This window comes from Phyllobates terribilis, unplaced genomic scaffold, assembly GCF_046119375.1.
Source record: "Phyllobates terribilis strain yellow unplaced genomic scaffold, ASM4611937v1 Scaffold_3__8_contigs__length_932513732, whole genome shotgun sequence".
In the NCBI taxonomy this organism is placed as follows: Eukaryota; Metazoa; Chordata; class Amphibia; order Anura; family Dendrobatidae; genus Phyllobates; species Phyllobates terribilis.
In genome coordinates, this window is record NW_027362763.1 from 752057459 (window position 1) to 752078067 (window position 20609).

At 41.3% G+C, this 20609-nt stretch overlaps 2 protein-coding genes across 5 annotated transcripts in view; one reads left to right on the forward strand and one right to left on the reverse strand.

Moving 5' to 3' along the window:
* LOC141257542 (uncharacterized) overlaps positions 1–5746 on the forward strand; it is a 174449-nt gene extending 168703 nt beyond the window's left edge. For all 4 annotated transcript variants that reach the window (XM_073672177.1, XM_073672178.1, XM_073672179.1 and 1 more), the window contains one exon: positions 5411–5746. In XM_073672177.1, coding sequence (XP_073528278.1) covers positions 5411–5550 — 140 coding nt within the window. In that variant the 3' untranslated portion in view covers positions 5551–5746. The remainder of the gene's footprint in view (positions 1–5410) is intronic.
* A 2594-nt stretch (positions 5747–8340) lies between these two features.
* Positions 8341–20609, reverse strand: part of DNAAF10 (dynein axonemal assembly factor 10) — a 31030-nt gene continuing 18761 nt past the window's right edge. The window contains exons 2-8 of the mRNA XM_073672181.1: positions 18182–18282; positions 13698–13828; positions 13401–13502; positions 13076–13191; positions 11859–11993; positions 10288–10385; positions 8341–9527 (exon numbers count right to left, since the gene is read on the reverse strand). Of these exons, the coding sequence (XP_073528282.1) occupies positions 9320–9527; positions 10288–10385; positions 11859–11993; positions 13076–13191; positions 13401–13502; positions 13698–13828; positions 18182–18282 (891 nt within the window). The 3' untranslated portion in view covers positions 8341–9319. The remainder of the gene's footprint in view (positions 9528–10287; positions 10386–11858; positions 11994–13075; positions 13192–13400; positions 13503–13697; positions 13829–18181; positions 18283–20609) is intronic.

Here is a 20609-nt window from a genome sequence, read left to right on the forward strand (position 1 = left end):
TGAGCTCATGATTCCCATTTGGTCTGACATGCACTGTGAGCTGTGAGGTCTTATATAGACAGGTGTGTGCCTTCCCAAATCAAGTCCTATCAGTTTAATTAAACACAGCTGGACTCCAAAGGAGTAGAACCATCTCACAGAGGATCACAAGGAAATGAACAGCATGTGACTTAAATATGAGTGTCTGAGCAAAGGGTCTGAATACTTATGACCATGTGATATTTCAGTTTCTTTTTTTTTTTTAATAAATTTGCAAAAATTTCTACATTTCTAGTTTTTTTCAGGCAAGATGGGGTGCTGAGTGTACTTTAATGAGAAAAAAATGAACTTTTTAGAATTTACCAAATGGCTGCAATGAAACAAATAGAGAAAAATTTAAAGGGGTCTGAATACTTTCCGTACCCACTGTATGCTAATGGCAGGTCGGGAAGATAATGAATTATTCAGCGACACATAACATGCATGTAACAAAGAGACTTATTTATGGATGCTGCGGTAGAAGACTTAGTGTTGGGGTATGGCGGTCACGCTTTATATAGAACTCTATTATCAAGCTAAACTTTTTTTTTTATTATTTATAAAAGCCATTAACACCAATGGATTTTTTTTCATTGTTCATTTGTGTGATAAAAGCAAAATTAGGCATTTTTCCAAATAATCTTCATTAAAAAATTTTCTATCACTTTGATGCTGTAGAGTGAGTAGTCCTTTGTCTTCCTCAGTACTTTTCAAAACTGATACAAATCCATCTGATCCCTTGATCCTCCTCCTTCCCTTCTCGCAGCATTGGGCCTGGTTCATATGGCCGTACTAAAACTCTGGTCAGTTGCGGCCGCATATTGTGGACATGACTGCCTCAGTGTGCTCGTCTGCATAGCAGATAAGTACAGGAGCTGCCTGCTATTTACATGCACTAGTCTGACCCGTAAATCGGACCAGAATAGTGCATGCTGCAATTTTTTTTACACTGCAGACCATTGGTTCATTTGGAAAATTGCCCATTTGCACGGGCACACTGGCTTTATATAATGGGTCCATGTTCTCTTCTGTGGTTGTTTCTACATTTTTTTTGTTCATGTTCTCTTGTGTGTGCGGTCCGTGGCACACGTACGCATAATACGCTCGTCTGAACAAGCCCTTAGGCCAGGTTCATACATCTGTGATATATGGTATGTGCTCAGATTGCAATACCCAGTCTGACTGGCAGGTGTCTTTGCCTCAACTAGCAACCCCATATATGCAGGCAGTTAGTTCAGATCCAGAGACGCCCAGTCAGATTCGAGTAATGTGATTTATAAACAGAATGTATATCATGGATGTGGGAACCTGGCCTAGCAGTAAGAGAAGGGAGGTGGAAGAAGGGATTGCCACCAGGAGGTTTGACTGATTTGTATCAGTTTTGAAAAGCATTATAAATTGCTATATGAGACTAGACTGTATATTACATGGGGTTGAACACCTGTCTCCACGATGTGGAGTGGGGAAAAAGTATCTAGAGTCTCCAGGAGGGCAGAGAAAAAAAAGCTGTAGAGAGGAAAGCACATGAAGAGGAAATAAGTGCAGGGTAGAAGTAGTGTTGCTATATGAGCTATTGAATTCCGCAGCACCCTGGCTATACACAAAAAAAAAAAAACAAAGACAGAAACACAATACACAAATACACTGCAATAAATAAATAAACCGCAATAGTGCTTGAAAATAATATAGGGTACTCAGTTAACATAATTTTGATCAAAATAATGCAAAAGCCACCCCACCTCGTCACGGTTACCCTATTTGGGGACGTCCTAACTCGAATATTGAAAACCTTACCAATTGTCAAGTGACATGCATGTGAATAAGGGCTGAGAGATTGAACCCAGCTAGTGGACACACAGACCTGAGAAGCAAGATGAATAAACTTTCCAGCTCAAGGAAATGGCAGGCCACACCCTTATATGCACACTAGACTGAAAAAACCTGAAGAAATTAACTGGAATGTAAATTGGTGTTTATGCAGCATGTTCACACATGGTCATTGACAGAAACTCATTGCACAAATACCCTGCAATAAATAAATAAACCACAATAGTGCATGAAAATAATACAGGGTACTTAGTTAAAATGATTTTAGCTAAAATAATGCAAAATCCATCCCACCTCGTCACAGTGACCCTATATGGGACAGTCCTAACTCTAATATTTAAAACCTTACCGTTTGTCAAGTGACATGCATGTGGATAAGGGTTAGGACTAGTGATGAGCGAGTATGTTCTGTTAACCCTTTCGACGAGTATGCTCGTGCCGAACACCGAGTAGTTACAGCTGCTCGGTGTTATGTTTGAATCACTCCCGTGTGCATGATTTGCGACTGTTTGACAGCTTTAGTACATGTAAGGAATGTCTATTTCTTACACATTCCTCACATGTATTAAAGTTGTCAAACAGTCGCAAATCATGCACATGGGAGTGATTCAAACATAACACCGAGCAGCTGTAACTACTCGGTGCTCGGCCCGAGCATCCTGGCCGAAACGGTTAACAGAACATACTCGCTCATCACTAGTTAGGACTGTCCCAAATAGGGTCACCGTGACGAAGTGGGATGGCTTTTGCATTATTTTAGTCAAAGTTATGTTAACTAAGTACCCTATATAATTTTCATGCACTATTGCAGTTTATTTATTGCAGGGTATTTTTTTGTATTGTGTTTCTGTCTTTGTTTTTTTTTTCGGTTTAATGTCCATGTGTGAACATGCTCTTACTTGCTGCATTCTTCTGGTTATCCACAGTCTGCACATTCAGCCTATATTAGTGGGATGGGCACTATGACAAGAGAAAAATTTGAAACTTGGGTCTGGTGGCAAACTGAATATCAGGGGGTCTGAAAATAATTGAAGGAATGAAGATTGCAGACTGAAACTTTTACTAACTAAACACGAAAAATATTTTTTTTCCATGTTAAAGTTATCCACAATTTGCATTGTGTAAAAAATCATTAAACTGAGTGAAGGATCCCAATCATCCTCCAGTGTACACTTGTAAAATAAGTGACAATTTGCTCATTTTCCTTAATCTAAGCATAAATGAATATACCACTGCGCTAGGATGCTACGGTAATATATACCTATAGGGCATAGCCCACGGAGGACCGCCGCAATAGATTTTTTGTTTCACTTTTCAATACATTTTTCCTAGTTGCGGACCTCATAGACTATGCCCTATAGGTAAATATTACCGTAGCATCCTAGTGCGGTGGTCTATCCATTTATGCTTATATCTAGTTCTTATTTCACCATACCAGGGGTGTTGTTGCCATTTGATGCTTTTTTGGGGTCATGACACACTAGCTAGTGCGGGTGTTTTTAGCTCTAATTTTCCTTAATCGTATATTTTTAAGATGGTTTAAAAATTATTAATGGTTGGCTTCATATTTTCTCGCCACTAGCAGAGGAGACCAGAGGAATAAAGAGGAATCTCAAATGGGTTTGAAATAAAGAAAAAAGGGTACAATTATTGTTCAACTCTTGGTAAAACTCAATATACAGTGGTGTGAAAAAGTGTTTGCCCCCTTCCTGATTTCTTATTCTTTTGCATGTTTGTCACACTTAAATGCTACAGCACACAGTACAAATTGAAATATTAGACAGATAACACAAGTATCACAAAATGCAGGTTTTAAATGAAGGTCTTTATTATTAACGGAAAAAGAAACCAAACCTACAGGGGCCTGTGTGAAAAAGTGATTTCCCCCTAAACCTCATAACTGGTTGGGCCGCCCTTAGCAGCAACAACTGTAATGAAGTGTTTGCGATAACTGCCAATGAGTCTTTCTCAACGCTCTGGAGGAATTTTAGCCCACTCATCTTTGCAAAATGATTATAACTCAGCCACAATGGAGGGTCTCCGAGCATGAACAGCCTTTTTAAGTTCACGCCACAGCGTCTCAGTCGGATTAAGGTCAGGACATTGCCTGGGCCACTGCAAAGTCTTAATTTTGTTTTTCTTAAGCCATGGAGAGGTGGACTTGCTGGTGTCTTTTGGATCATTGTCCTGCTGCATAACCCAAGTGCGCTTCAGCTTGAGGTCACCAACAGATGGCCTGACATTCTCAATCAGGATCTTTTGGTAGACAGCAGAATTCATGGTTTCATTTACCACAGGAAGTTTTCCAGGTCCTGAAGCAGCAAAACAGCCCCAGACCATCACACTACCACCACCATATTTTACTGTTAGTATGATGTTCTTTTTGTGATATGCGGTGTTACTTTTACGCCATATGTAATGGGACATACACCTTCCAAAAATTTCAATTTTTTTCTCATCATTCCACAGAGTATTCTCCCAAAAGTCTTGGCGATCATGAAGATGTTTTCTGGCAAAACTGAGATGAGCCTTTATGTTCTTTTTGCTTAGCAGTAGTCTTTCTTATGATGGAGTCATGAACACTGACCTTAACTAAGGCAAGTGAGGCCTGCAGTTCTTTGGATGTTGTTGTGGGGTCTTTTGTGACCTCTTGGATGAGTTGTCACTGTGCTCTTGGGGTAATTTTAGTCGGCCAGCCACTCCTGGGAAGGTTCACAATTGTTCCATGTTTTCGTCATTTGTGGATAATGGCTCTCACTGTGGCTCGCTGGAGTTCCAAAGCTTTAGAAATTTATAACCTTTTCTAGACTGCTGGATCTAAATTACTTTGTTTCTCATTTGTTCCTGAATTTCTTTGGATCGCAGCATGATGTCTAGCTTTTGAGGAACTTTTGGTCTACTTCACTGTGTCAGGCATGTCCTATTCAAGTGATTTCTTGATTGAGAACAGGTGTGACAGTAATCAGGTCTGTGTGTGGCTAGGGAAATTGAACTGCGTTGCCTAAAGATGTGATAAACCACAGTTAATTTATATTTTAAGAGGGGGGGGGGCAATCACTTTTTCACACAGGGTCCTGTAGGTTTGGATTTCTTTTTCCCATAAATAATAAAGACCTTCATTTAAAAACTGCATTTTATGATTACTTGTGTTATCTTTGTCTAATATTTAAATTTGTTTTGTGATCTGAAACATTTAAGTGTGACAAACATGCAAAAGAATAAGAAATCAGGAGGGAGGGCAAACACTTTTCCACACCACTGTATCTCTCTGTGCTCATTTATACAACTGTATCTTCTCATCTTAAAGAACTTCTACACAGTTGTTCAACTCTTTACCCTCACAGACTTTGATAGCGAGGGTTTAGGCAAGCGCTGTCCAATTTTATTGAATTATGTTAGGACAGTGGCCAGAGAGAATCAGCAAAAAAAACTATTCTCCCAATAAGTGAAGGTACTTAAGGTGGAATCCACAACTATCACACATACAACGATGGCAGAGACCTACGCAGAATATACCAGAAATAAGTTTGTTATACTGCTTCAAATTCTTTTTTTTCGTTTTCAGGTTCTCTGGAGAAGTATATAACCATTCTAGAAGCAAAGTTCAAAACCAACATTCTTAAGATGGTCTATGCCGGCATTCACAATAAGTTGGAGGATGACGAGGATCTGCAAGATTTCTTTCGTTTTAAATGCTGGATATGAAATAATGAACATATATAAATATATATATATTTTTTAAATGTAATTACATTTGATCATTGGGAACAGAACTTTGCCGTGTTCTTTATCTGGCTTTATTATCTGTCATACTATGAATTCCATTCAAAGACAAATAGAGTTATCTGCTCTATGTATGACGTGAAAACGTCTGATTGGAAATTAAGTATTTTTTTTATAACAGTATAACCCTGCTAACATTGAACCAGATCCTTAAAATAGCTCTAGATTTCCAGACTTTGTATGTGTAGATCTATGCCAAGAGTCCATGCGAGACATATCCATCAACAAGAAAAACTGTGGGTAAGTCTGAAAAGCTCTTTGTGCATTTATAACCAATTCTGTTCTAATAAATCTTAATTAACAAATAGATGACTTTACAAATAGACCCCACCAAAAAAATAAAATTAAAAAAACAAAAAAAAACTACTGTTGTGTGTATACAGCACCTATGCTGATCTATGTGCGCTATTTTGATGCAGCTGCTGTTTTATGGTTACAAACATTCTGTATAGTTGAATAAAAGAATGGATTAAAAAAATGTCTGCATTTTGGAGACCTCTGTACAGATCAGTAGAGCGGCTCATGCAGACGAGCACATAAATTGGACATGTGCTATCAGATTGGACGGAACGCTGACCCATGTTATTCAATAGGGCTGTTCTGATGAACTATTCTTTTCTCAGTCCGAGTGTCCTTGAGGAAAAAAAAAAAAAAGTCGCTTGCCGTACTTTCATCCGAACGTCGGACGCAACTCGCACATTCAAGTCTATGGATGCAAAAAAAAATAATTGGATCCCACATAAACCATCAGAGAGGCATCCAATTTTTACGGGTAGATTTCTATTATAAACCTATACACTGTAGGTGATCGTGTAAATGTTTTAATGAAGTTGTATGGAAACAAATTGCACACAGACATCACACGGATGTAAAAAATGGATATACGGATAAGAAATTCTGATAAATTTAAAAACAATTGTAACTTTGTTTTCTTTCAAATTGGATTCAGATGAATGGGACAGTTGTCAACATTTCTGTAATAAAATCTACCAGTTGCGAAAACTAGATGTGGATGATAAAGGGGAAAAAAGCATAAAAGGGAGGTACTGTACTTCTCCTTATTCATGGACTTCTTCTCATCCCCACCAAACATCTGACATTTCAGACAATTAATCAGGCCCTTTTTCAGGCGTTGTACGTGGAGCGGCTTAATGTATGGCACCGATGAAAGTAAATCTTTGATGCGAATGTTGTCTCCATTTTCTTCATTGTCAAGGACCGGTGGAAGTGCAGTCTTTAAGGGACGGATGCCAGCATTAAGAAATAGTGCTATAATCCAAGCTGTGAATAGCACATAGATTATCCCAACAATAGGCTTAAAGGGTTATTTCCTCCAAAAACCTAATTATTCACTATTATGGAGCCCCATCTAGAATGTGGCCGAAGTGCACTTGCTCGGCGTCAACTCCATTCATTTTAAATGTGACTGTTGGATAAAGTCAGCAAAGTACTCCACTGCCTCAGACAGTCCCATAGACAATAAATGGAACGGAGACCAAGCATGCAGGCCTCCATTCTATTCAAGATGGGCTGTTCACGGGGTTCTTGAGCCCTGATCTTGGGATCAGTGTTTCACACTGGTGGACTCTCAGAAATTGGCAATTTATCTCCTATGCCATGGACAGGGGTAACTTATTTGGGGAATAACCTGGTTTTAGAAATATGTTCCGGTCTGCTTCTTTGGAAACAACACTAGGGTACTCTGCAATTTTAAAATACTAGAACACCCCCCATTTTCCTCCCAAATGTAGGGGAAAAAGTGCGTCTTATGGTCCGAAAAATACAGTCAAACAGCATTTTTTGTATACAGTAGTAGCTGGAATGGGGCAAAGTGGACGTCTGGTGGCACGCGTCTAGAATTGACTTTTAATTTATTTCATGTATTTCCAGGTATGCTGGCATATAATAACGCCCCAGACATATGCCAAAAGGTTTTTTTTGGAAAGATCAGGATGGGACAAATGTGCACAGATAGGGCAGTACTGTAAGGAACAGGATGGGGGTGAGGGTAATGCTAGCGCTCAGCTGTAAGGACACAACATATATAGAAGCCTGATGTGCCGTGCCGTGGCTGGAGGGAAGTATCATCCGGACAATGGTTTGGCAAAGTGGAGATTTTCACGATGTTCGGGCTTCGTTCACAGAAATGATGAGATCTGAGAGTACAAGCAAGGTTTTCTTTATTCGCACCAACGCGTTTTTTTGTTTTTTTTTTCGACGAACTGGCACCTTTCTCAAGGTAAAAAAGCAAATGCCACTTGTCCAGCACCGAAACACATTGGTGCTAATAAAAACCAAACCATCTTTATTCTCTCCGAATCCCATCATTTCCATGAGCGAAGCCCAAACATCGTGATAATCTCCACTTTGCCAAAAGGTCTTTGATGGTTCAGTGTGTCCACCTAGGGTATCCGTAGACCACCAAGAACCCAGTAGAGTGGGATAAAGCTGCATAGCCTAGAAAATGCCATTGCGCTGCCATCCAACTCCAATTATGGAGAGGTAAGTGTAGTAAAATAGCATATTAGGAATTGCCCATAAATCCCATTATTGCATATAGTGACGATAACAAAATTCACTGTAATTGTAGCACTTTGCTTTCATTGTTTTGTGTTTTATATATTAGGTTTGTGTTTTTTTGTATGACCAATGTTCTATAGCAAATGTCACAGCATCAGACCCTTCCTTATACAAAAGTAACTACACGGCTCATTTGTTAAAACAAGTGTATTTCATATTAACAAGTAAACAGTGAAAACATATAGAGAAAATGTGTTTTCCGAGTGGCTTCTTACACTCGGGCTCTTCATGTAGAGGTGTAGATTCTCAATGCATCTTCAGGGTGTTGGTGCAGATCGGTCCGGACGTCCCATTCTATCGGCCACGGCAGCGGTCTGTGGCCTCTTAGCGGCGGGCATCCTCGGCTTCTGCTTTGTTTTAACACTTGGATGTCTGAACACAAACTAAGTAGGGGACTATAAATCAAGTAGATCAAATCGTTCAGATAAAACATCGTAAGTTACTTAAAAGGAATCCTAAACGGTGCACAAATACGACTCATGGAAACCCTAGATGTAACGCAATGCTTTTCCTTGAAAGTTCCTTTAAGATCTTATTCGCACAAGCAGCGGTTGTATTTTATGGTCCCTTTTACAAAGACAATTCCCAGGTCTCCTAACTTGAAAAGCAAAATACATTCCTACGAGTTCATGGCAGGAGATCCCCAGGTCGGACCCTGAAATACCTTTGCTATATGGTTGTGTGAACAAGCCCCAACACCGGCTGCAGTAACACCAGTTACATAGAGGACCCGTAAGCAATACTAACTGGTCTGTCTTAGAAAATACTTGTATTCCCCATGAAATACCAATTGTGGAGCATCTCTCTATCATTCCTGACCAATCTTTATAGGGACGAACCCTACTGACAAGGGAAGTCATAACATCCAGTTGTCAATTAGTACATTTTCCAAAAGGAAAAAAAAACAACACCACCATAATACAGACGAGAAAGCAATTATTTAAAAAGAGACATGTTAAGAGTGGTCATCATTAAAAAGAGGGGCCGAGTGTGATGTCACAAGGAAGAGAGACAGTTAAAAATATATATTTTTGAGGCATCACAGACATGAAGGCTTCTCTGAAGCAGATAAAGGTGGAGGGAAAAAAAATAGATTCCTATTGTCTTCAAATTAAAGTTTGTTGAGTTTGGTGACAATCAGAACTCGGACAGTCTGGTCGAAAGATGTGGAAACACACAGGCCTTTCTTATCGGGGCTCCAGTCGATGCTGGAGATGGGCTGCGTGGACAGAGTGACGTTCTGAAGGAGACTGACTGTTCCCGCCACCCCCGTGTCTGCACCGTCCGAGTCCTTCCGGGATCGCTGAGCGGGATATTCACTATGAAGAAAAAGAAGTCATAGTATGTCAATAATGGACTAAAGACAAAGTACGTACATTGATCGCAATGAACACCTATTAGTTTTGACTCCTTTGCAGAAAATGAGCATAAATGGCTTTAAATGATTCTCTGGCTGCAGAGATCAAGAAACCATATTCCAAGGGCTTTAAAGAGGTATTCCCATCCCAATATGTAGTAGGTGTAATAATAATATTAGCAAATACCTCCAAATAGAAATGTAGTATAGTTCTTCTCATTTGCTATGTCACTTACCCCATGTGAAGGGCATTACTGTAACCATGAATACCTAAGCTACTGCAATGCCCTGTACATGGGGTAAGCAACACAGCGAATCTTAAAAAGAAAATACTACATTTCTAATTGGAGGTATTTGCTAATATTATTATTATTACACCTACTGCATAATGGGATAGGATCTTGGAGATGGGAATACCCCTTTAAATGTAGCTATTGATGGCAGCAGAGGACCATACTTGACAGTGGATACATATCGCAGTGTACCGATCATAGAGTAGTAAGAAAAGGAGTCAGTCTGTTCTTATGGTTGGGCAGAGTACTCGGCATACAGAAGCGTAAGGTCTGATCATTATCATGGCGGATATGACATGGATTTGTTATATTGGGTTTACAAATTTTGGTGCCATTTTTAAGATTCTATATTACTACCATATAGTTTTTTACATGACCCAAGAAAACCCTTTAATGTCTTCTATTCCAGAAAAAAAACACGGTGCTCACTATTTCCAGAGGTGAAGACTTCCAACCCCTCCTGTCGTCATAAAGACATCTCGGTTCTGTGGCAGGTGTCGGACTTGCCAGATGGTAGACCTGTGTGCCTAAAATAAAGAGTTGTCATCATTTCTAGTTACATTTGTAGAGTTCTGTAATGTGTAAAGTGAAACATATTGCAGTATATAAAAGGAAAATGAACTGCTTGCCATGCAAACACTTTCTGACTAGCATTGAACACTTAATGGATTTTTCTTTTCCCATTTTTAGGATTGGAAGCAGAGCTGGATCACGGACATGAAACTGCAGCGAGTGTTCCCTAATGTATACTGCGGAGTCTCAGTGTCAGCCTGTCTTCTGCTGGTGATAGGTTTCTCCCTGTCAGCTCGGAGCAGTGTGAGGTTACATCTTATAAAAAAAACACTACAGATTCTGCACACAGCACATATAAATGTAAAGAAGAGTCAGGGGAGGTCATAGCTCAAGCTAATTGCCAATTATATTTTGGCAAAGCAGATATAATGATATCTTCAGCTGCATGTGGAGACAAGGAGGGTGAAGCCGGGAGGGCAGAGGTCTGAGAGCTGCCAGGACAGATTTCAAGTGTGATTATATCATCTTTTGGTGCACAGGAAGTCACAGACTGACTTCTTGTCTATACATGAGAATGTACTGGTCTGGTTGTCAGTGCGCTGTGACTGGAGGTCACATCGCAGTTGCTTATAATCAAAAGTTCAAAATGGGCGGCTGAAAAGGAGCTGAGAAGAAAGAAGTTATCCAATTAATGCAGGCGAGTTATCATTATATGTGTAAAAAAAATTCCTAGGTCTGCCAGAAAGTCTGATGGGTGGTAGTGGTAGTGTGACACTTGGGTTCCCTTTAAAGAGATTTTTCACTTTAAGAAAAGTGGAGCCCAAATGCTGCCTGTTAAAATAATAAAATCAGATGGTAATCAACCTCCCCGAGTCCAATGCTGTTTTTTGGTCGCAGCTTCAGTCTCAGTGTTCTGGTTGCAGCGGTGATGTCACATTGACATCTTATATCACCGCTGCAGCCAATCACTGATCTCTGGTTTGTGAAATCTACCTAAGCCAAGCTGCTGGGAGCAGTGATTAGCTGCAGGGGATATGTGCACTGCTGATGTGACGGCACCAGTGCAGCAAAACCACAGACTTTAGCAGCTGCAGAAAGCTGAGAATGGACCCAGGGAGGGGAAGTGTATCTACTTTTGTTATTTTACCTGACCGGCAATATTTGGGGTCCACTTTTCTAAAAGTGGAAAACCCCTTTAAATACTATTACCAGACAAAAACAGCCCATTACCCCATCCAGCCGTCATTCCAACAATGGTATCCTTTGAATCCTTCTTGAATGCACCTCCCCTATGATGAGACAGAGATACACATGGGACACAGAGGACGCGTCTCACCCCCACTTAGTTCCCCTTTGTGGGTTGGTTCTGCCCATCTGAAATGGCACAACAGTCTAAATGGGCAGTGGTTCACGTCACCCATTATAAACTTTATGGCATAAATCTCTATAAATGGAAATATCTATTTAGGAGTATAATGGAGAATTACCTTTTCTGTTACTGATGCAAAACCTTTCGTAGGATGTTGAGTCCTCATGTCATAGACATGAAATTTGCCTTCCAAAGATGTGGCCACCAGTTTATTCATCATGATGTCCTTTCTGTCAAACTCTAAACTGCAGACCTGAAACAAATGTAATAATGATGCCGAATAAAAATAGAGAGCAGATCAGGAGCATGGAGATGTTCACCCAGTGATGGGGCTGCCCAGCGGGGAGGGTGCCCAACGAGGACTCTGCTGTTGAACCTGCCCGTGTGGCTGTACTCAGCTATGCTCCATGGAAATCACAACTGTATGTGGCTTCAGCCGTCTAATACAAGGTTATGAAGAATATGGCGGGGTGGTGTGCCGGCTATGGCCACTTCCACCAGATAAAATGAAGCCCTTAGAAAGAACTACTGCACCTAAGCACATAGAAGAGACCTTCATAAAAAATAATGGTGGCATATCCGAGGGTATTGATGGCAATACTGTCCACCTGGACTAGCCCAAACCAAGTAAAGGGAATAAGCGGACACTTTACATGGCCTCAAAATCAATAAAGGGGCAGATTGGCTGGATAGTTAAAGGCCCCCCATATACAATGGAGAAAAGTTGACTACATGCAACGACTTTGGCTCGGACGACCATTTCATACATTTCAACCTCCGATCTGTTCATTCCCGAAAACAGAGGAACACAATGTTCAACAAATGAGTCAGGGGGTGCTAGAGGTAAACCGTGATCGTACTGCATGGTCCAGGTACCCATTATAGTATACAAGGGAAGGTGCATGAAACGGTCACAAGTATGGAAAGCTATCAAGTGCATGGAGTTGGTGGAAAGAGGTGAAAAAAAAGGAAAGGGTTGGAGTGAAAAATTACAAAAATAGGAATGGAGAAAATGAAATCAGTGAAGTGCTTGGGGTAGTGCATCCTGGAAAGTAGGGGCAGCATGAGGAAAGTCTCGGAGACCGCACTCCACCTCTACTAGTCTCCATGGGTTCAGCAGTTGGGAAAAAAAATTGTTGCAGAAAAGCTGCCCCGAATATAAAGGTACGTCTGCAGCATAAACGGACATGTCCAGAGTCTCTCTGCAGCACATGATACACAGGGGGTCTACACAGGCAATTCACCGTCACACCGCCTGTCACGAGCTGACTTAAGTGTGAGCATTTTACAGCCAGAAAGCAGCGAGGAGAATTAAAAAATAAATGATGACCATACCCCATTTCTGATATTAGTCTCCCATCTTAAAGACATATTGCGCAGGTCAAACAGCTTAATATCTCCGTTGTCATAGCCGGCGCATACGACGCGCTCCTCCTGATTGTAAGCGTCACCTTCAGAGAGAAAAGATTGTCAAATTTACTGTAAGGGGCATTTCTACATTGTCGTGTGAGGTGACATCGATGATTCCTTCTACTATGTGCCCATGGATGGAGGATGACCATTTACATTCCACCCTTCAACAGTTTCATCTCCTTCCATATGACATTTGGAGGTCTGATCTGGTCTGTTCGTACGGTATTACATGGACATCAGCGCCTACCAAATGCTACGGTCCAGCAGTCTCTTTTGGCTTCTCCTTCTACTGGTTCCATATTGGCCACCGGGGTGTCCTTCTGCCTTGTGTCCCAGACCTTCACAGTGCCTAGCAAGAAAGCAATCAGGAACGTAAAGCGTTAAATAAATGAAATATTTTAGTATTGGAGCCTAATTTGTCAGAACTCTGCATTGTGATGTTACTCTGCTGTTCCCCCTGGAAATACAGTACATTCAATAAGAGATGATGCCCTCTTGTGGTGACTGCCGGCAGTCACAGTTGGATCATTAATTTAACACTTACCATCTCGGCTTCCTGTTACAACCTCCGGTGCTCCTTCCCCAATTCCCAAGCCTCCAACTCCATCAATACAATTTATTATCTCCTTGTGCCCTTTCACGGAGTAGACGGGAGTAGCAGCAGCTTCCAGATTCCTAGAAAACATATCAATTTGTGCTCAGTTTAGGAAATTAAATGTATTGCATCATTTCCCATTAGGCTGATCTGTAATATCTGGAAGGAAAAAAAAAAGCAGACCCTCCATTGTTATCTCAGACAATCCCTTTAATTGGTATACACCATCCTTCAAAACACTGTCTCCTTTATGCCATTTGCCATCTCTGCCAGCAGATGGCGACATTACACATTTATTCTAGTTACAGTGTGTCACATTCAGTGTTTGTGGGACAAAGCATTAACCCCTGTTAAAGCCTGTCTTGGTCTTTATGACAAACCTTTTTTTTCTTCACTTTTTTTAAATTTTTTTTTTATTGCTGCATTTTTTAATTGACGTACTCAAATGAGGGCTTTTTTTAACACTTTTTGCTATACTCTTTAGGATGCAAAATCAACAAAAAAATATTTAAAATCTATATTTTATATATACAGCTCTTGCAAAAATTAAGAGACCACTGCAAAATTTTTCATTTTCTCCGATTTTTCTCTTTATAGGTATATTTTTGAGTAAAATGTACATTGTTGTACTACTGACAACATGTCTCCGAAATTCAAAAGGTAAAAATTTTGTATTTGCAGCAAATGAGAAATCATCAAAATAATAAAAAAGAAACACAGTGCTTTCAGACCTCAAATAATGCAAAGAAAATGCAACAATACTCATGTTTTAACTCCGGAAGAGTTCTGAAATCAATATTTGGTGGAATAACCATGATTTTTAATCACAGCTTTCATGCGTCTTGGCCTGCTTTCCACCAGTCTTTCACGCTGCTTTTGGGTGACCTTATGCCACTTCTGGCACAAAAATGTAAGCAGTTCTTTGTTTGATGGCTTGTGACTATCCATCTTCCTCTTGATTACATTCCAGAGGTTTTCAATGGGGTTCAGGTCTGGAGTTTGGGATGGCCATTACAGGGTCTTGATGTGGTGCTCCTTCATTCACACATTGATTGACCTAGCTGTGTGGCACGGGGCATTGTCCTGCTGGAAGAAACAGTCCTCAGAGTTGGGGAACATTGACTGAGCAGAAGGAAGCAAGTGTTTTTCCAGGATAACCTTGTATGCGGCTTGATTCATACGTCCTTCGCAAAGATTAACCTGTCCAATTCCAGCCTTGCTGGAACATCCCCGGATCATCACCGATCCTCCACCAAATTTCACAGTGGGTGCAGACACTGTGGCTTGTATGCCTCTCTAGGTCTCCGTCTAACCATTAGACGACCAGGTGTTGGGCAAAGCTGAAAATTAGACTCATCAGAGAAGATTACCTTACTCCAGTCCTCTATGGTCCAATCCTTATGGTCTTTGGCAAACGTCAGCCTGGCTCTCCTTTGCTTCTCATTGATGAAAGACTTTTTTCTCGCTTTACATGACTTGAGGCCTCTAGGAGCCTGTTACCAACTGTTCTTGCCGTGCTCTTCACCCCAGCTGCCATTTGCCATTCCTTTTGTAGGTTACTTGATGTCATCCTGCGGTTGCTGAGTGACATTCGAAGATGACTGTCAGTGGAGAGTCACTTTCACCCTCTGCCGGTCTGTAGCTTTGTTGTCCCCAATGTCTGCTGCTTGACCTTGTTGTAATGGACTGCCGTCTTTGAAATATTAAGGATGGAGGCAACATGACGCTCACTGTATCCCTCTGCTAGTAAAGCCAGAATTGAGCCCTTCTTTTCCTCACTCAAGAGTTTTCTTTTCAACTCCTTTGGCATGGTTAAATGTTATTTTTCATTCAAATTACTTTTGGGCTATTCCTAGGACTTGTTTTGCCATCCAGCTTGTCCTATTGCAAGAGGATTGTGAAGACCACAGCAGTGTTTTTTATACTTTCCCTCGTTACATAAGATTTGGTTCAGGTGATCACCTAATCAGAAGCACATTAAGTAGAATGAGGTGGACTGTGGTTGGAATTCAGCTGACACTGGAATGGAATGGCTGTCAGACATGGAGAGATGGGGATTTTTAGAAAACTGTGCAGGGGTCTCTTAATTTTTGCCAGAGCTGTATATATACATTTTATGCATGACCACAATCCGGCTGGCCACCTTTCAGCCCAACCCCATGGACAAAATGGAGGAGCTGTAAGGCGGCGGTGTTCACACCGTGCAGTAACTGAGGCAGTGACCCTAGCAAGTCCAACATAAACAGCTTTTATTCAGCAACTTACGGGTAAACAGAAAGTCCTCTGATTCGCAGCCGGGTTAACATCAGTCCATAACAACGGTTGCCGTGGGCAACGGCCGCGCCAGGCCGCTTAGAGCCTGACGGGAGCAGAGCCTTCCCAGGCGTGGGTTCAGCTACGCACAGGCCCGCCGAGCTTTCCTGCTATACTCCTAGCAGGTCCCACCACTGAACAACACTAATCCGTAATACAGGACTTTTAAAGGACCTGTGGCAAGAGCCACTGGAAAACCCGGGTTGGAGGGAGGAGGCCGCCCCACTGCCTTCTGTAGCCTCCTCCAAGAAATGAAGGCCCTGCCGGGTTTTACTAATCTGCCTTAGCCAGATGGCCTGGCCAGGTCAATGCTCACCTTCATTACTGCAATGCACTCCAATGGATTTAATAGGTCTCTGTACACATTCTGGGGGATATATAACGTCCCTCGTATACGATCCCGGTCACTGCCTCACCACACACACACACTTATTTATTTGCACCATTCATTCATCATTAGGTATAAATGACATACTGTTATTTGCAGTTCAATACAATTACAACTATGCCAAATTTATATAATTTGTTTTGATACTTGTGCACAAATTATTATTGTGTTTTTTAATCTTAAATCACCTAATTTTAAAAAGAATTGGAGCCGATCTGCAGTTCTCAGCAGTGGCTGCTACACAAAAAAGGAGCTGTGCTGTTCTGGCTCCATTCACTGTTTACCTAGGTGGTGGTGGTGGTGGTGGAGGGGGAGTATTTGGTGTAGGACCCTCAATGTTCGGATATTGATTACCTATCCCAAGGGGAGGTGATGAATATTATATGCCTGGGGAACCCCTTTAGATTGTAGCCAATGACTTCTGAACCAGAAATAAGCTGTTGATGCAGATAGGAATCTCACTAGATCTCCCAGTATGCAATGATGCAGTGTGGACTGCAGGTCAGCACCAGATTAGTCATCATTTTGTCTGAACAAGACGATCCCGAAACAGGGAAAAAGATCGTTTCTACCTGCACGACTTTGTGCACTGCTGCCAGCTGTCATTATCAGCCCAAAAGAGAGAAAAGCTGTTAATAATCCAACTTCAAACACTGTAGTAGCAACAAAAGTCTAACACTGATTTAAAGGGTAATTGTACTTTCAAGTAACTTTTCAGAATATCTTGTGTGTGTACATGAGGAAAAAAAATGATCTCTTGCCATTATATCACTTGTGTCCTGTATTGTCACCATTTTTTTTTCCATCTGCTGACTCTTGTAGTTTGCAATTCACTCTGTGCTGGTGGGAGGAGACCAGCTGCTGTGATCTCTCCTATATATTACTCATCACACAACGAGGGATCCCTTATCTTTTCTCAGTACACAGAAAAGTGGCAGAAAGGAGGACATTATGCAGCAGTACTGAGCGGTGTAGATGTGAGCTAAACTCTGGGATTAGGTAAAAGACTTGTTAGAAAGCTCAGTACAATCTTTCTGCACCTCCCTCTGCTTGTTTTCGCTCCCTGCTCCTTACCTTCCCTCTCCATAGAGAATAATAAGCGGTGCCACATGACACCACAGTAAGGCTGCAGTGCAATTTGTCTGAGCAAGACCGATTCAAGCTGTTTTTTTTTTTTTTTCCAGAGCGGATGACAAGCTCAACAAGCAGGGGGAGGGAAAGAAAGGTCTTATAAATGGGGAAGAAAGCAGATTTCACGGATAAGATACTTTACAAAGTTTCTTATATCTGCCTGTACTACTGAATTATTAAAAGTTTGTTCAAGGCATAGTTCCATCTTAAAACCTAAGATAATTGTCGGCACAGTGGCACACGCCGCCTTCACGCAGTGGCCTATATTGTTAAGGTGTTTTTGAGATTGGAATCAGGAGTAGTTTCTTTTTTTTGGAAACATGGCTTCTCTTATCAGACGGCCTGTGTCTAGTTTGCAGCCACTTTACTTGAGTAGATTATTGATAACACCCGATACATAGACAGAAGTAAAGCTATTTATGGGAAAAAGCAGCCCCTTCCTTCTAATTTCACACGATCTTACACAACACCCCTTCTTCTATAAATCCAGCAGATGTCGTTATGTGAGAGCACCCCTATAGCGAACTCAATTTCCCATCTACTCCACTTAAGAGGACACAGAGTAAGAAAATTACATTGGATCAGATCAGTAATATCTTACCAGACATCGAGATTTCCTCCAAAGTCACCGGTGGCCAAGTATCTCTGCTGTAGAGAACTGGCTCCAAATGTTCCGCATTTCAAGGGCTTTTCCTTTTCAATCTATTCAATACATAAAAGATATGAAGAAGAAAAAAAAAACATTAAAAAAACACATCAATTAGTTACGTTGTATCCCAGGAGTATAGAGAAAAAGAACTTTAAGTAAAAATAAATAGACGCCACAGATATTGCTCTAGAATAAGATCTACCCAGAAGAATCTCTCTGCACCATGGCATCCGGGCCACGGGCAATTCGATTCTGTATAAAGCCAACAGACAAAACTCTCGGGAGGAATTCTGTAATATGGCCCAAAAAAATTTGGGGCGCTGGAATAGAGCTTTGTACAACTCCTAGCTTGTACATCAGTTTTGGCGAAACCCGGCGATTATGTAATGTGTATGGGGGCTTCTCAACTCTGGCATAGGGAATTTCTTGACTCGATCTTTTAGATCTCAGAAAAGATAAACCACTGTCAGAGATGTCTGGTAGTGGCTTAATCACCCCTGCCCATTGCAAACACGCACTCCCTTGCCGAACAGACGATCTCGGGCGCCCTTGCCGAACAGCCGATCTAGGGCGCCCTTGCCGAAAAACCAAGCGTCCATGTGCATGGAGAGGTTTGGAGCTTTAGAATTGTATGTTCCTTAGTTCAACTTTTAATTACCTAGATAAATTTCTTAGCACTTTTCCTTGATATAGCCAAAAAAAAACATTTCTGTGTCCAAGTGCTGAATAAAGCAGCTCCATCAGTGTCACAACAAGAAATCCCAGCACAGATCAGATGCCCGTCAGCGCAGTCTTGTGAGCTGCAGTAACATACAGCAGAGCGTCGGACAATAAAGAGGGATTTATATGACACGAGAACAAGAACTGGTACACAATGAGGAGACCGTACTTCTTAGAAGTCTGATGAGCGCAGAAGTGTTTACACATCTAGTTACGTCCCAGTTGGCCTAGTAAAACCAAGAAAGTTTTTTTGTAAACTCTCCCGGGGGAATTGTATCATCCCACAGCTCCATAGTCAACACAATCAAAACATGTTATTACGCTCTATGGGGAGTTCATCCTGAGCCACCGTGATCAGCGCAACGTACAAAATACAGAAGATCGGACCCTAAACAGCTCCTCTTAACCATTTCACAGGTACCTTACCAATAACTCGTGAAAGCAAAATAGTAAAAATAGGGAATGGTATAAAAAACGCATAAAAAACAAAACCAACAGTACTCATCTATTAAAAGGGGTTGTCCACTACTAGGACAACCCCTTAAACTAAATGTTCGGAAGTCCAGGATCAGTTCCAGCCCTGACTTCCTCTTCATGTTCAGTTTGTCCGAAGGCGGGGACAGTGACGCCAGCGCTGATTGGGCACTGGGCATCACGTGTCATTCCACCTCATCACAGCCCAGGAACGAGTGCCAACATCGCTGGAACGGAGCCGACACGGAAGGGGAGTATAGTGTTTTTTTTTATACTTTAATCGGGGCCGAACATTTAGTTTAAGAAGCAGTTGTCAGACTAGTAGTGGACACCCCCTTTAAATTCCTCACACTTTAGCACCAGTGCTCCAGAGGTTCCCTCGTAGTTTGCTGCAGCAACAAGGGTCTGTACATCTACACGACAGCTGCAGCCAATCACTGGCCTCACTGTTCTCATGTGGTATATGCAGGTATTGCAGCTGAGATCTGTGAGTGGCTGCAGTGGTCACATGAACACATGGCACATGATCACTGCAGCAAAGACTGACAGGGACAACTGCGGGAACAATAGGGAATTTAGCAAGTTACCGTAAATGGAATCTATCAGTAAGCTCAAACCCCGAAGCCACATATCTAGCCATTTAGGCCTTTGAAATGTAAATCCATCAATGCTTTTGTAAATCCATCAATGCTTTTATATCTTCTTTTGCTGCATTCCTGAAAGATTTGCTTTTAAATTCCCAAGTAAATGAAGCATTAAGTGCTCTGAGTGTGACGGAGCACTTCCGAGACTCCCCAGGTAGTTTGGGGGGGGGGGGGGGGGGGGGGGGAGTCTGGAATTGATCTTACTTAGATATCCATTACCTATTCTATACTATTTCCTACCATCATAAATTAAACTAAATCTTGGATAACCCACTAAACTAAATGGTTCTATGAAGGAAAGTGAGAGGTGTGGAGTTTTGTATCAAACAAATTTGATAAGGTTGAAAATTAAAAAAAAAAAAAAAAAAGCCTGTCAAGTCCAACCAATTACAATCAACCATTACAACGTTATGTGGTAGAGAGTTCCATAGTCTCACTGCTCTTACAGTAAACAATCCATGGTCTCATTTCTCTTACAGTAAACAATCCATGGTCTCATTTCTCTTACAGTAAAGAATCCATGGTCTCATTTCTCTTACAGT